The 14682-nt window shown below is 39.7% G+C and overlaps 1 protein-coding gene across 1 annotated transcript; it reads right to left on the minus strand.

Annotated features, from left to right (window-relative positions):
• Positions 1–288: 288 nt before the first annotated feature.
• On the minus strand, positions 289–14466 carry slc12a1 (solute carrier family 12 member 1). Its single transcript, XM_061740088.1, has 26 exons — positions 14028–14466; positions 13018–13155; positions 12624–12699; positions 11875–11970; positions 10770–10909; positions 10577–10687; positions 10367–10478; positions 10114–10241; positions 9876–9960; positions 9109–9269; positions 8912–9019; positions 8672–8795; positions 8002–8103; positions 7696–7851; positions 7496–7595; positions 7265–7376; positions 6801–6941; positions 6135–6241; positions 5960–6042; positions 4531–4656; positions 3794–3922; positions 2956–3067; positions 2684–2770; positions 2428–2557; positions 2240–2307; positions 289–2138 (listed from the first exon to the last, which is right to left on the minus strand). Exons 1-26 carry the CDS (start codon positions 14268–14270, stop codon positions 2003–2005), a joined length of 3111 nt encoding a protein of 1036 aa, XP_061596072.1. The 5' UTR covers positions 14271–14466; the 3' UTR covers positions 289–2002.
• Positions 14467–14682: the final 216 nt, after the last annotated feature.

Consider the following 14682-nt stretch of genomic DNA (forward strand, 5'->3'; position numbering starts at 1 on the left):
TCCATCATTATTTCTCAAGAATGATCCAAAATTATCATTTGCACATTTACAGATATTGCGGCTCTAAATGTGGTGGATGTTTCGTGGGATTTCTTATTCATTGCTGCAGATCAAATTTTTTTCATATCCTGCTCATGGGTTTTTAGGTTCTCAAACAATATACATGTGTTTTTCTCATAAAGTCTTCATGTGCAAAATTGTATTGTAATACAATGTAATTAAAAAAAATAGAATTCAAAGAAAAAAAAAGTTGTGTACTTAAACAACATTTGAAACCAGAGGAACTGATTGTAAATTATATTACTTGTTTATTTAATGTGAACCATATCATTTATTTAAATAGGAAGACAGAAAGTTGACAAAAATGTACAGAAGAATAGTTTTCACAATGTTTCGCTTTGCTCGATTGTCTTTAAACTAAAACATATAGTTTGCTAGTAACATTAAAACATTGAAGCAACGTAATGTGGAGCAGGTAAACAATTGCTGAATGGGTGTTGTACATTCGGTGAATATCAAGAAAGTTTTAAAAACATATAATTGAACCTTTATGCCACTAACCTGTTTGCCACTCTTGCACTTTAACCATGCACTTCAACCCGGTACAAGCTAGCTGTTTTACTGTTTATTATTTATTATTATACATGTTTAGTAGCAGATCTTAGTTGATACATGCTTTTTATTATTTAATTGTCCTGTGTTTTTTATGTTGTTGTAACACCACAGAGTTGCTATCTAATTTCGTTGTTCGCACTGCTTATAATGACAATAAAGGAATTGAATTGAATTGAATTGAATTGAATTGAATGACCACATGGGAAAAGACACAGTATTAATGCCAATCTGGGTAGCAGTACCACTTCTTCATTTTTTTAAATTATATTTTTATCCCATGATTCTTTTTCCAATTTTTATCACCCAGTGCCCCTACCTAAGTATCAATCCTGAGCTTTACTCTCCCTGTACCAACCCCGGGAGGGCCCTGCACTGAGCTCAAGCCTCCTTCTTGCTTGAGGAGTGAGCAGTCCGCCTCTTTTCACCAGACAGGGTGGGGCTTCCCTGGCTGGACGTAGCGTTTGGAAGGATCACGTTATTCCAGCCAGATCCTCCCCGGCCCCCCGGGGCGGCCTGGATGGCCAGGGGAAGCAGTGTACAGCAGTACCACTTCTGACCACATGGAGGCATATAGAGCTGCTGCATTAACAAAAGAGTTAAACATGTTTACAAGTGGGGACAAAGTGGCATGTCTTGCAATACCACTTGGTCCCACTAGAGGTCCACTTGATCTACATATGAAGTTTCTTATGATATACCGCCCACCATATGATCAGAAGTGGTATTGCTACATAGAGTGGCTTTAATGTAGTCAATATAATTATGTTACCATTAATTTGTGTTGTTTGTTTTTTGTAAAAAAAAAAATCCACTTTGGAATAGTATGTACATTTATTTTACAGTCACAGTCTTTCAGTGTAACCACTGCAGCAGCCTTTTGTCATCTCTGTCTGTCTCTAACTGCTCATTGAGCTGATTTGACGTAGATTAGTCTCGTCTCTGACTGACGTCTCTGGATGCAGCAGAATTGCTTTCCTTGGTCGCCGTGGTGTAGTCATGCTAAAAAAAGCTTGTTGCTTGGGTACAGCATCACACAGTACAGGTAATCTTGTTGAATTTAAACACACTAATTGCCACTAGCCTCATCAAAACAGTTCATACCAGACCAAAAAGTAAAACCAGGTTAATGGTAGAATATTGAAGGACTGAAATATTACACTATTGTCAAGTACACCATCTTAACACCTTTTTTTTTATTGCTTGCATTTCCTCAGTTTTTCTTTGTTCAGATAGAATCATAATGTGAATGTTTCCCTTTAGAGTTGGTCTGGAAGACTGAATATCATCCACGTACTAGTACACTTCATAAACATGGTTCAATATTATAGTTATACCATGTTTTTCATCTCCAGCTACATAGTACTTTGTGGTTTTGCCTACAGGGTGCTCATGAGTAGAAAGTAAGCACACTCTTGTGGTTTCCTCTTATGAGCAGAGTGGGTGGAAGGTCTTTTGTCAGAATGTCCAGCCAGGCCATGTAGAGGAAATCAGAGACCGATCCCTTACGTGCAATAGGCATGCTCCTGCAGAGGGTTAAGAGAACAAGTAAATTAGATTTTCTTCCGACACCAGATTACATGCAGTTACTCGACTATACCTAAAAAAAACAACTCCATATACTCACACAACTATCAGCCTAGCTGTGCTCGAGTGTTCCTGAAGGAGCTCATTGAGTCGTACTTGGAGGTTGGTCTGTAAAACAGTAGTGGTTAATCTTGCAAACAATCAATCCCAAGTGACTAATAAAGCCAGATGATGCACTATCCTGTCTCTAGCCTATATTAGATCCTAACTCAGCGTCAGTGGTTTTACCTTCTCCTCAAAGCTGCTCAGCTCCTCCTCAGTGATTTTCCAGGAGTTCTCGTTGTGTGGAGCCCGAGAAGTGTCTTTAGACCCCCCGTGCAGACGGAAAGGCTTAATCATGTCCTCTAACTTATTCACGCTGGAAAAATACACATAAGAACATTTTTATGTCTTTATTCCGGATAGCACAAGTTGATCAAATTAAGCTATTATTGTTACAGCATCTGGCTGACATTGGCTTTTGTAACTGATAAGAAACCATTACCTGTCGTTCCTGGGACTGATGTGGATGTCATCAATCACATTGATGTCACTGCAGTTAATTCTGAATTTCTCCAACAGGGACTTCATCCTGCAATCAAAGGATCACACACTGATTAAGTTTCATGTTCGGTTAAGTCTAATTTATATTTATTTGAATGTACTGTTATTTGGCTCATTGATTTTCATATCTGGACGTTTGCCAGTTTATGTACCTGACCTAACTTCCACACATAAACTCCTTATTGATATTGAAACATTCATTTGTTCACTCACTCCTGTTTATCCAGCTCACTGCGTCCGGGCTGCCCTGCAATGAATATCCTTAATTTACAGTCTTTCCACTTCTTTCTGGTGGTGAGGATGTAGGGGAGCAGCAAGGTTAGACCTGAGAAAAAAAAGAGAAACATTTTTATGTTTAAACCCAATCCACTCTCTCTTTTATTGTACAAACTTATCTGCAAGTGTCCCATATTATGATTATGACATCTACAGTATAGGGCTCATGCTTTTGTTTTATCCTCTGTGGGTTTCCATACAGGGCCAGAATGTTGCTTTTGATGTTATCCACAATTGCTTTATCTTTGTGTGTTATGTGTTCATCAGGCTGTGATGAACACCTTAGAGTGCCATCCTGCTTCTATGATTCATATTGTTTCCCTGCATCTCAGTTCCTCACAGCTAGAAAGTGAAAGAAGCACTTTCTTAAATGAGCAATGGAAAACACTTGTAGTTGTGGAATTAATACAAACGCACCACCTGACCTAAGACCTAGCCACGAATTGGTTTACTTTGGTCTTTTTTTTGTTTATTTTTAACATTTATTTAAAAAAAAGAAATGAATAACATTATTTTACATGAATATGGGGTGCCATGGTGTCCCTCTACGGTTGTTTACACAATTTAGTATCAAGGGAGACCTCCTGAATTCACTTTGTGCTACCTGACCTGGTACAGCTGTGGGGTTGTTGCAGGTTTCACACCCACAACACATTTTCTTTCTTCTCTGTAAACAGTTGCCTAGGTGTTTTACATCATGTAGAAGGCATGTGTAGTTTGGCAAGTTACTATTCTTTTTTTTTTTTCTTTTTGTCTCTGCGGAACCTGGACGTACCTCCATCATCAAACAGCCACCACACATCTATGGTGCCTTTAGGCTGCTTCCTCTTAAATTGAGCACCGTCCACAGCCAGCTTCGCATTCATCTCGGCGACCTGCGGCGATGGAGGGGCGCACACTGACACTGACAGAGAGGAAATAAAAGAGCCAAGTCAGGGCGAGCAAGAGTATGAAGACATGTAAGGGAGTGCGCAGAGTTTGGTAAATTGGAAAAGGAGCTCACATAAGCATTAGAAGCTGACTCGATATCAACAGGCACGGCCATCTCTCGGGTCTAATGTAGGATGCATATTGCGTACTAACAATCGCCGTGCCAAGCTGCAGCTCTGTGGCAAGCGCGCGTGTGTGTGTGAGACTTAGACAGACCGAGGGAGAGTCTGCAGGCCCCCTCTGCTGTCTGGGTGAAAGGACTGCTCTTATGAAATGCTCTTTAAAGCGGGACGAAAAGGGCTCCGTTATTGGATTACACCCTCTGAGATGTCTTTAGTGGGAGTGGCTGATTTGATTAAATCTCTGTCAGTGTGGGGAAAGTAAAAAAAAAAGATGTGAGTCCTTGACTCCATTTGTTAAATGCATTTTATTTTATTCTTCTACTGGAAATGAGAGAGTGCCCGGAGGACAGCGAGAAAGGCACCTCCTGTTTCTACGTATTGCAAGATTATCCACCCATGCAACTTTAAATAGTGTGGTTTGATCGGTTGGTTTTTATATGTCAGTCTCTTTAATTGATACCTCTGGTTGTGAGAACTTGCTGAGATGACCTGTTGGACTTCCTGAAGAATCCCTTCGATTTCCCTCCGTTTGGCATCATCTCATTATCCAGTTCCTCCTGCTCTCTCGCTGCCTTCAGCGTCTCCTCTGAAATTCACAAACACATATCCAGAGATGCTGTGTTGGTTTCATTTGTTAAAAAAGTTCAGTGGTGGAAAGTAACATGTATTTAGATGTGTACAGCACAATTTGAGATGCTTTTGTAGAAATGACACTTTTACAGAGATTAAAGGTTACACATGACATAAGAAACAATCCAGTATTTCAACAAAACTGAAGAAGAGAGTGTAAAAACTGAAAACAGATTTGAGGTCAGGATACATTTTTTTTCAATATAAGAGGAAAATCCCAGCCTGGCCTGGTTGGTCAGCTCCTGCGACCTGATTTCACTCAGTCTAAAATTTGATGAATCATTTTGTCTGAAGTGAGATTTGCATACAGCACGGAAGGCAGAAGGAGTCTTCAACATTTTCCAGGAAAGACTTTTAAAAATATTTTTAATTCCTACATAAATCATTTCAACAAAATACATCGACTTGAATCAGTTTGGTGTTTGCAAACACTCCACTTGTGATGGAAAATTCAGCCTTGGCTACTTGATTAAACCTAAACTGCAGAGAGCAACAAAATAACAGCCTTGTGTACAGACTGGCCTTAAACACTGACCTTAAAGATGTTTTTGTCTACTCGAATCTTAAGAATAAATCATCCTTTGTGCCTTAAAGCCAGTATGCTTCCTTGGTTTTATTGTCATTCTGCATCGAGACGCCTGCTTTATGTTCTGACCCTTTTGCATGCAATTGTTAAATTAAATTTACTGAAATCTGGATCATTTCTCAAGTCTTATTCTTGGTAACTCAGACACTCAGTTTCAGTCCAGTTATTCACCTAGTTAGAAAGAATACATTAGATTTGATTATTTTTTTCCCACAACACCACTTTCAGTACTTCTTTTTTTCAATATTTTACTGGCCTTGCACAGAAAAAAAAAAGAGAAATTAAATGTTTGTTTACAACCAAAAAAGCTAAACATTTATCTGAAATAGATTCTCCTTTTTGCTGTCAAACTGAGATTATCTGCACTTGAGCAGCTCTAAATAATTTTAAAAAATTTGTCTTTTTCATTGCAAGTTTCTTAATTTTGAAAATCATTTATCCGTTTAGTTAATCTATAACTTTCTTTTAAAATTGAATAGGCAATTTAAATAATTTGTTTTTTTTTTACAGGTAAACACCTTTAATTTAATTCGATTTCTTTCACAGTTTTGTATTCTTGTATTCTGATTTATCTAGTTTATATTTCACTTTTAGGCCAGAGTTCTCCTGTGTCTTTATTTTGTTTTTGAAAAGTGCTCTTATAATACTTGAAAAGGGTTTATGTCATACTGACCGTCTGCCTCGATGATGTGTGACACATCCAGACCCTGGTCCATCCTCAGCATCACTGTGCCATTCTCGAAGTCGAATGCATCACTGTGATCAAGAGAATCAGAACACCAGTTTGCCATTTCTCTTCCATCTTTAACTTTTAAGCATGTTATTGTCATATGTGCTTCGTGACTTACTGGAGTATCCCTACATAATTCTGGACTGCGTCCCGGCCCGCTGTCTCCCAGTCTCTCTTGAAGCCTATCATTAAAATGTTAGGCTTCATACGACCAAGACCAGAAACCTGCGAGGAAAAAAAAAGACACTCATAAAATCTCAGAGTAGAAACCAGCTGCTAACTGCAGCGACGCAGACAACCATGTTGCCACACGGCAGTAAAACCTGGTGTCTTCCTTATCTGGAGGAAATCTTCAAAATGTCCCATTGGAGAAGGCTATGAAGCCATTTTACAGCCAGAAGTTATGACCATATAACTCAGCAGATATCGCTTTGTCTGCAGGGACTCATCCAAGGCAACGTTAATCAATTATGGATTTTAATCTGTTGTGCTGTTTGAAGTAAGCGATCCTGACATTGGACAGCGCCTTATCTTCACAGGCAGAGCCACAAGGCTGTTTTCCTGCTCCTAATTCTTTCTTCTATCTGCTGCACCGATGTCCTGGCAAGATCCTTAAGATGGGTCACAACAAAGCAATAGGCACTCGGTGTATGTAAAAACTGGTTCTTTAATTCTGCTATTTCCATCAGATTGAATTTTACTTGTTGCACATTAATCGCATGTTTTATTTATTTATTTATGTGATCTACCACAGGGATGTTGTGTAAATCGTGCCCACACTGACCTGCAGCATGGTGTCAGTCCCTTGCCTGATGTTCCCAGCGATCACAGGCGTGTAAAAAGCCTTGCGTTTGTTCTTCCTCAGCCAAACCATGTTCATCTCCTGTGCAGCCATCACCTCCTGAATGAGATCCGACCTCGAGCCCTGAGAAAGTCACAACATTTAGCTGTATATAAATCTATTTAGAGAAGGGAAAGATCCCCCACACACCTGCTTTTCAAATTAAAAAGACACACCAGAGCTTAACTTTAATCTTTGGTGTCCAGAGAGTTGGCATTTCCCTGGTTCCTGCTTGATATTCTACTGACTATTCACAGCATGTGAAATCGCCGCTCTGCAAAATTAAGTTTGCTTTGGTGTGCAAGGCTAGACTCTAACACAAGGTTGGAATTTAAATTGAAAAAGGACACAATGACAAAAGTTGTTGATATTATATCTTTAAATGTTGAGACCGCTGGGAAACCTACCACAAAAACTTCACAGGTGAGTAAGAGTCCATAGTTCTTTGTGAGGGATTGAGCCAAGTCGAGGAGAGCTGGTCTGACTCGCACTGACCCTGTCAGAGCTAAGATCTGAGGCCTGAGGTAGAAACAGGAATGTTTGAACTTCACATAGTTGATTCCAAACATGTCCTTTGATGTTCATGTTCTTTTTTTTCTTTTGTGTTTGTTATTCAGTGATGCAATGCAGACTTTTACCTGAAGTTCTTGACATGGTCCTCAATACCAGACAGAGACAGAGCGTTACCGACTGCACTCACAAACGTCACCGCCTGCGTGGACGAACCCCAGTTCACATCTGCCGATTAAGTAAGAACCCTTGAGGGTTAGTTCTTCTGACACGTGGGGTATTACTCAAATACTCCTAATTATGTCAACATAACCGTAAACAAGGTCACCTGGCTTCTTGACCGTGACGAACACGTAGAGGAGGATCTCAATCGCGTACGTGATCAGAGCAGCCCACCAGTTGATAACAAACATAACGACACAGCAGAGCAGCGCGCCCAGCAGAGAGAGCCACATGTTGTAGAATTTATACGACGGTCTCCAACCTGGGACACACAGAATAAGAAACAGATTGGGGAAAAACAATGGCGAGCAGTTGGTGACAAAATATAATCCAATAACAACCAGTTATCTAATCCTACTCAGTTTGTCTGATTTCCTATATGTAAAAAGAGTAAACTTTTAAAGATACACACCAGGGGACTTGGCATAGGATGCATGGAAACAGGAGAAATTGATGAGCGCATAAGATGCCAGGAAGAAGTTTGAGATGATGGGAGCGATCAGGTTCAGATCACCTATGAGGAGGGAGAAAATAAAACGAAATCTCAAAGTTTCTTTGCAGCAGTTTATGAACTTTTGGCCATCAAACGATATACTTGTCAAAAAATGCCACATTATTCAGCATCCGTAAAGGCTTGTGAAACTGTGCCAGTAGAAAGAAAAATGTCCTCCTGGCCAGCCGTTGTTTGATGCAAACCTGCATTTAGATGTCTTATGTAGAAGAAACAGGATATATCAAGCAGACAATGTGTGCACTGCTGCATTCAGGAACATTAGCAGCTATCATTGTCACCATGGAAACAAGGTTATATTGGCGTCCCTGTAAAAAGTATTTGTTTGCTCTGTGATTTAGGTGAACATTGCTATAAAGTCCATTTGAATGATTTTGTGGTTCAATGAAAAGTTGCTCTCTGAATGTTTTACAGTGCAACTCACACGCTTCTTCCAATTGGACAATAATTAACGGATCATATGTGTTTATCTGAGAGTCAGAATAAATTGGAACAAAAGTTTGACATGTCAATTGCTGTAGCAGTGTTAAGATGTAGGGATGGTTTAGCAATGACAGATCACTGAACTAACCAATGAGAATGAAGGCCACAGAGATAATGAATGTGAGGACATAGCCACGGATCGGCTCGTTGTTCTTGCCGTGTCCTTTGGCAAAGAAACGCAGGGCTGTGTAGATGTTGTCTTTACACAGTGCCTGAGAAGAGAGAGAGCTTAAATTAGAGTCAGTCGAGTAAGTGGTGGCAGATTTCTTATAAAAGTGAATATTTTAATTGCATTTCATAAGGAAGAGAGAAATATTAAGTTACTGACCTGAAAGACTTTGGGAGCGCTAACAAGGGAGGCCAGTGCTGATGAAAGAGTAGCTGAGAATGTCCCTGCAATGATGAGGGGGCCAAACCCAGACACCATGGTCATCACCTGAGCCAGAAAGCAGGAGAAGAGTGTCAGAAATAGAAGAAAAAAGATTATTGTTCTTAAATTTAGGTTTGGTTTGTAAGCCTGTGTACCTGGAAGTTGTTCATCGCGCCATATTTACACTCTTCTGTACTGCAGGAGGAAAAATCATAGCCAAGTTCACACGCTGCTGCTGCTGATGAACCACTGCAATCAGTGGTTGAAGTGATGAGGTCCGTTAAGTTTCCTGTGGCATCTCGAACAACGCACGCAGCTGACCAGTAAAGAAAGAACAAAAAAACATTGCTAAGAACATTTTAATTGGTTGTTTTAACAAGATGTTAATAACAATTTTACTGTGCTAACATAACTGAGAAAGATCTCTCCAGCTGCACGGGCTGCTGTCTATTTGAGTAACCAACCAAGTTGCCATGGCAAAGTGTCTGGACAACTTATATCACTGTTTGCAGAGAGAGAAAGAACAGTTTGCATTTGAGATTGGAAGGTTAGTTAAGGAATAAAAGCAGGGACTTTTACCCTCGAAGGGGAGATTTTACCCTTGTGTGAGACTGGCACTTTTGCTTTTGTTTTGGACTTGCCTGTGTTGATGATAATTTCTGGGTCTTGGTTCAGGTAGACACTTTTAATGGTTAATTATAATTTTCTGTATAATTCATTCAAACACTGCTGTTCCTGATAAAGCAACAATGTAAACTATTTACATCTTAGTGGGACAGAACAAGACACTGAGACAGCATTTTGGAGCAGGCTGTGATTAAATTAGATAAAACGGCATCTAACAATGATAATGTTGAAGAAAGGCTTTGTTCAATATGAAAACGGCTTTTCTGCATTTCATGAACTACTGTGGTGTACTTACAGACAGAAAGGGCGACCGCAAGGTAGGTGATAGCAGTGATGAGAATAGCCAACAAGGTACCTTTGGGTATGGCGCCTGAGGCATCCTGTTAAATAACATAAGTCACTATTACTTAAAAGGTTTTCTGAACTTTTTTCTTTTATATCAATTATAACCTTATGTTCATGCACATATACTGTTATATACATTAAGAGCTAATAATTTAAAACTTGTGCAGTAATATCTGTGTAAAAGTTACCCGCAAATCTCCTGAGATGTTGGCTCCAGCCAGGATTCCAGTTGCCGCAGGGAAAAAGATGGAAAAAACTGAAAAAAAACTCTCACCCTTCCTAAACGCCGGCTTGAAATTCTCCATGAATATTGTCACTGGGAAAGAGAGAGTGAAAGAATTTTCTGAAGGTAAAGTTTAAGTTAACCTTTTTTTTGTGTGTGATCGATTAAAGCCTTTCATTGTGATGAAAATTCCCAGTGGTCTGGAGAGAGTATCTTACTGTCGTAATTGAAAAAGCCTTGGGATTTCTTGGTATCAGTTGCAGGAATGAAGGTTCCAACAAACACGTTAACTATGGCCACCAGCAGGATGATGAGTAGAACAATCTGTGCCTGTGGGGACAAATAAATGAGAGGGATCGAACTTATGAGTGGGAAACTTTACCACAACAAACCAAAAGTCAATAACAAGCGAAAAGTTCATCCCTCACCTTTGCTTCCCATGCCATTCCAGCCAATGATATGCCCAAGAGCAGCACTACCGTAATGCATCCAACGATCCTGATATCGTTTATTGGATCCACCATGATAGCAGAATGTTCCTGAGAGCAGTAAAATTGAGGTATGAGGTAAAATCCAATATCAGTCATTTCCATGGTTCCTTATTGTTATAATATTACCCACCACAAGCAAGTCAACCACCGTTTCAGCAAATCCCACCACATACATGGCCACGGCCACTGCATTGGCGAAGGCAAAAATGAGACCTATCGATCCGCCAAACTCTGGTCCCAAACTGCGCGATATCAAGTAATAAGCTCCTCCTGAAACAACAGCATGAAACCAACACATATTGTTAGTTGTTACGGGTTTATTTGAAGAGGACATGTGCAGCTAACTGTTAAGCTTGTTAAGAAAATGGATTATTTGCTCACATATTTTCTCTTTTATAAGGTTCTTTCTATAAACACCAGGCTTTTCATTTACATGTATATTAAGGGTCACGCAATTACTCTGCAATACGGTGAATCTGGTATTTTTTTAGCATATTTGATATATTTATTGATAGGCCAATAACTTAATCAGTGGAGCCAGTGTCTTAGAATCGCCAGGTATCATTCGTGTGTGGTACAGAAGGAGTCATTTCTTTCAAATGTAATGGAATGGACTGTAGTATTTTTACTAATTGAAACCTTTAAAGCCAAAGTATATGTATTTATTGTGCACTGGTTAGTTTGAGGCTATTTTATGACAACAGCATTATAAAGGAAGGTACAGTCCATTATCAAGCAATCTTTTTATGGGAGTAAAGAAAGTGACTTTGATTTCTCTGCATTTAAACAGGAAGGATGGGGTGAGGTAGGTTTCTGAACAAGGAATCATTTGTTTGGCCGGATACAAAGTCAACCATTTCATCAGTGTGCGTCTCAAGACCAACATCTGCAGTGGATGGTTAATCGCCACATCGCTGATTGATCGATTTTATGTCAGGCCAAGCTGTAAAACAGAGAACAGGCTCGAGGAGGTGACATTCAAGTCTAACTTTGGTGCTTTGTGACCATCTGCACACACCGTCCTTGTGCTCATTTCATTCTCTCACTGAAAGATTTTGTGTCAGAGGGAGGAAACGTTATCTCAGGTAGATTTTCATTAATAATGTGTTAACTGCTGATGTTAGCCATATACACGTTGTGAATAAAGTATGGAAGATTTGTCAGTAGCGATTATCTGTCATCTTGTCACTTTCTGAATATGAAGTTGTGTCGTGTTGGTTTAATAATTGACCCACCTCCTCTAACCACGCCGTTAGTGCAAATGGCAGACATGGAAAGGCCGGTGATGGTGGTGACCACGCAGCTGAGAAGAATGACCACAATTCCCAGACCTGAAATGCAAAAGACAATACAGCTTGATATTCATATTTTTTTTCAACTTACATTCAGACAGTCAGTCATAAAACACACTGTGTGTGAAATGAAAGCTTCTTTTTTTTCAGTTTCCTTCAAACACTCAAAGATTTAGAGTCCCATTAGATGCCAGAGACTTTAACTCAGTCATATGCCTTACCTGCTCTGGTGACTGCCTGCTTTTGAAGCCTTTTTAGTTACACTGCCTGAGCAAACACTGGCGTAGATTGATGGATTTGTGAGTCGATAAGAGACTTATGAACCCATTCACACAATTTCCCTTTCTATTTCTCACTCGATCAAATTCTCACAGGGAGTTCTGCTCCCAGAATCGACAGCAATAATACAGGAGCTCAGAAATCCCATTTACATTAACTGTGCCCCAATTCAGTCATTCTCTGCTAAAATTAAGTAGAATAAAATATTGGACTGTGTAATCCTACGACTGTTCATGGCCCCTGCCTGCAAAGTATGATTGACTCTCTAACTAGATAGATAGATAGATAGATAGATAGATAGATAGATAGATAGATAGATAGATAGATAGATAGATAGATAGATAGATAGATAGATAGATAGATAGATAGATAGATAGATAGATAGATAGATAGATATAGATTGCTTCACTCACCCCAGCCTGCCTGACCAAAAACCCAGGACAGACGGATGAACAACATGACACCCCAGATGTTTAGCATGCATCTCACCTGTGAAAGAGAGGGATAATTCAAGTTTAACTTCCTCACAGTGGGACATGATTTATTAGGCTACACTTAAACAGGTCAGTAATGGAAATGAAAGTACATATAAGCAGTTCCAATTTCAAGTGACAGCCTATTTTTATTATTTTTACTTTGTGCCAGCCGCACCAAAAATCAAGAGCAGTTCTTGATCCAATTCAAATTAGTCCCAGACTGTAGTCTGGAGGGGCCCATTTGGTGTTATTGAAACACATGATCACTGTTATGTGGAGTGACATGTTTGTATAGAGTGGAAGGAGCTCACCAAGAGTCCCTATAACTCACCAGGACCCCTCTTATCCAGCCAAACTTCAATCCTCCCTTGCTTTCATTGGCGATGGCAGACTCCATATCCTCCGAGGCGGTGCCGTCGCTCCTCTCGCTATCGTCCTCCACAGTTTCTGGCACAGAGATTGCTCCATTCTTGTGAAATAATTGAGAAGCAGAAATATGAACATGAAAAGCATTTTTTTTTTGTTGATATACATTTAGCGGGTTGTTGGAAAAGGAGCACTTCCACAATGCTTCCTGTGACCTGCTCTCTTATGGGGAGACTCAATCTCATTTTGAGGTGGGTTTTTTTGAGAGAGAAATTGTGAATTATATCCCGAATGACTTGTTTGTTCCATGAACAACTTGTAACATCCTTTTCATAAAGTGTCATTGTTTGATGAAATATGGTGCTACATACTCACAAATAAACTTTTAAGTCTGTTTAGTGTTGGCAAGTGCACAAAAATACTGCAAAAACTCAAAATCTTACCAGGAATATTTGTCTTATTTCTAGTTAAAATGTCTCATTTTTAGTCAAAAAAATCTCATTACACTTAAAACAAGGGTCATTACCAGAAAAATAACTTGTTATTTGACCATTTTCACCTGTTTCAAGTAAATGTTCACTTGAAATAAGTAGAAGAATCTGCCAGTGGGACAAGATTTATCTTCTCATTACAAGCAAAAAAATCTTGTTCCACTGGCAGATTTTTATACTTATTTTAAGTGAAAATCTACTTGAAACAGGTAAAAATTGTTGTTTTTTTTCCAGTGATGAGTCTTGTTTTAAGTGTAATGAAATTTGTTTTGACTAAAAATGAGACATTTTAACTAGAAATAAGACAAATATTCTTGTTAAGATTTTGAGTATTTGCAGTGAAGATTTATCTTTTTTTTTTATGCATAAAAAGTGTTGAGGGATAAACATGCCTTTTTACCATCAGTTCGCTGACGTGACACCTTATTTTTTTCTCTTTTATTTTGCATAAGTGTCATAAATCTTGAGAAATGAGCGCACTCACCTTCTGGAAGACGTCGTGCAGCTCCTGCAGCGACGGCCTCACGGCCCGGTGGCCGCTCACGCTGCCCTCGTTGCGGTAGAAGTCAATGTGGGGCAGCCGGTCCAGAGTGTCATGGCCAAAGGCGCTGATCACCGAGGGCCGGACGGTCCGGTGCTCCCCGCCGGGCTCCTCGTAGATGGGGGGCTCATCCAGATTAGGATCGTAAGCGGCGTTGACATGTTCCCCTCTTTTAGACTCCTCCATCAGGAATGCTGAAGAGGATACTCAGATTGAAGCATTCAAGGAGAAAAGCAGCAGTGTGGGTGTTAAGTCTTGAAACATCCAAATGTAGAAACTTGCGATCAACTTTTTGCATCAATTGGAGTTATCCTTATTTATACGTGTACTGAGTAGACTATGATTAAAGAGCTACTGTGCTGAGTTTCTTGCATGAACTTGGTTTGACTCAAATTTCCTACCTTTATACTGAGGGTAGTACAGTGGCTGCCAGCTTATTGGCCAACTCCTGAGATCAACCCTCAGAAAACTGAACGATGGCTGTCAGATATGTCCTTGCTCCATCATAGGGGACACAAAGACATTGCTAAATGATTAACCAAGTCATAAACCACAAAAGAGAGATAAAGCGCTCATTGCCTGAGTTGTGGAGAATTGA

This window comes from Cololabis saira, chromosome 2, assembly GCF_033807715.1.
Source record: "Cololabis saira isolate AMF1-May2022 chromosome 2, fColSai1.1, whole genome shotgun sequence".
Classification (NCBI taxonomy): domain Eukaryota; kingdom Metazoa; phylum Chordata; class Actinopteri; order Beloniformes; family Belonidae; genus Cololabis; species Cololabis saira.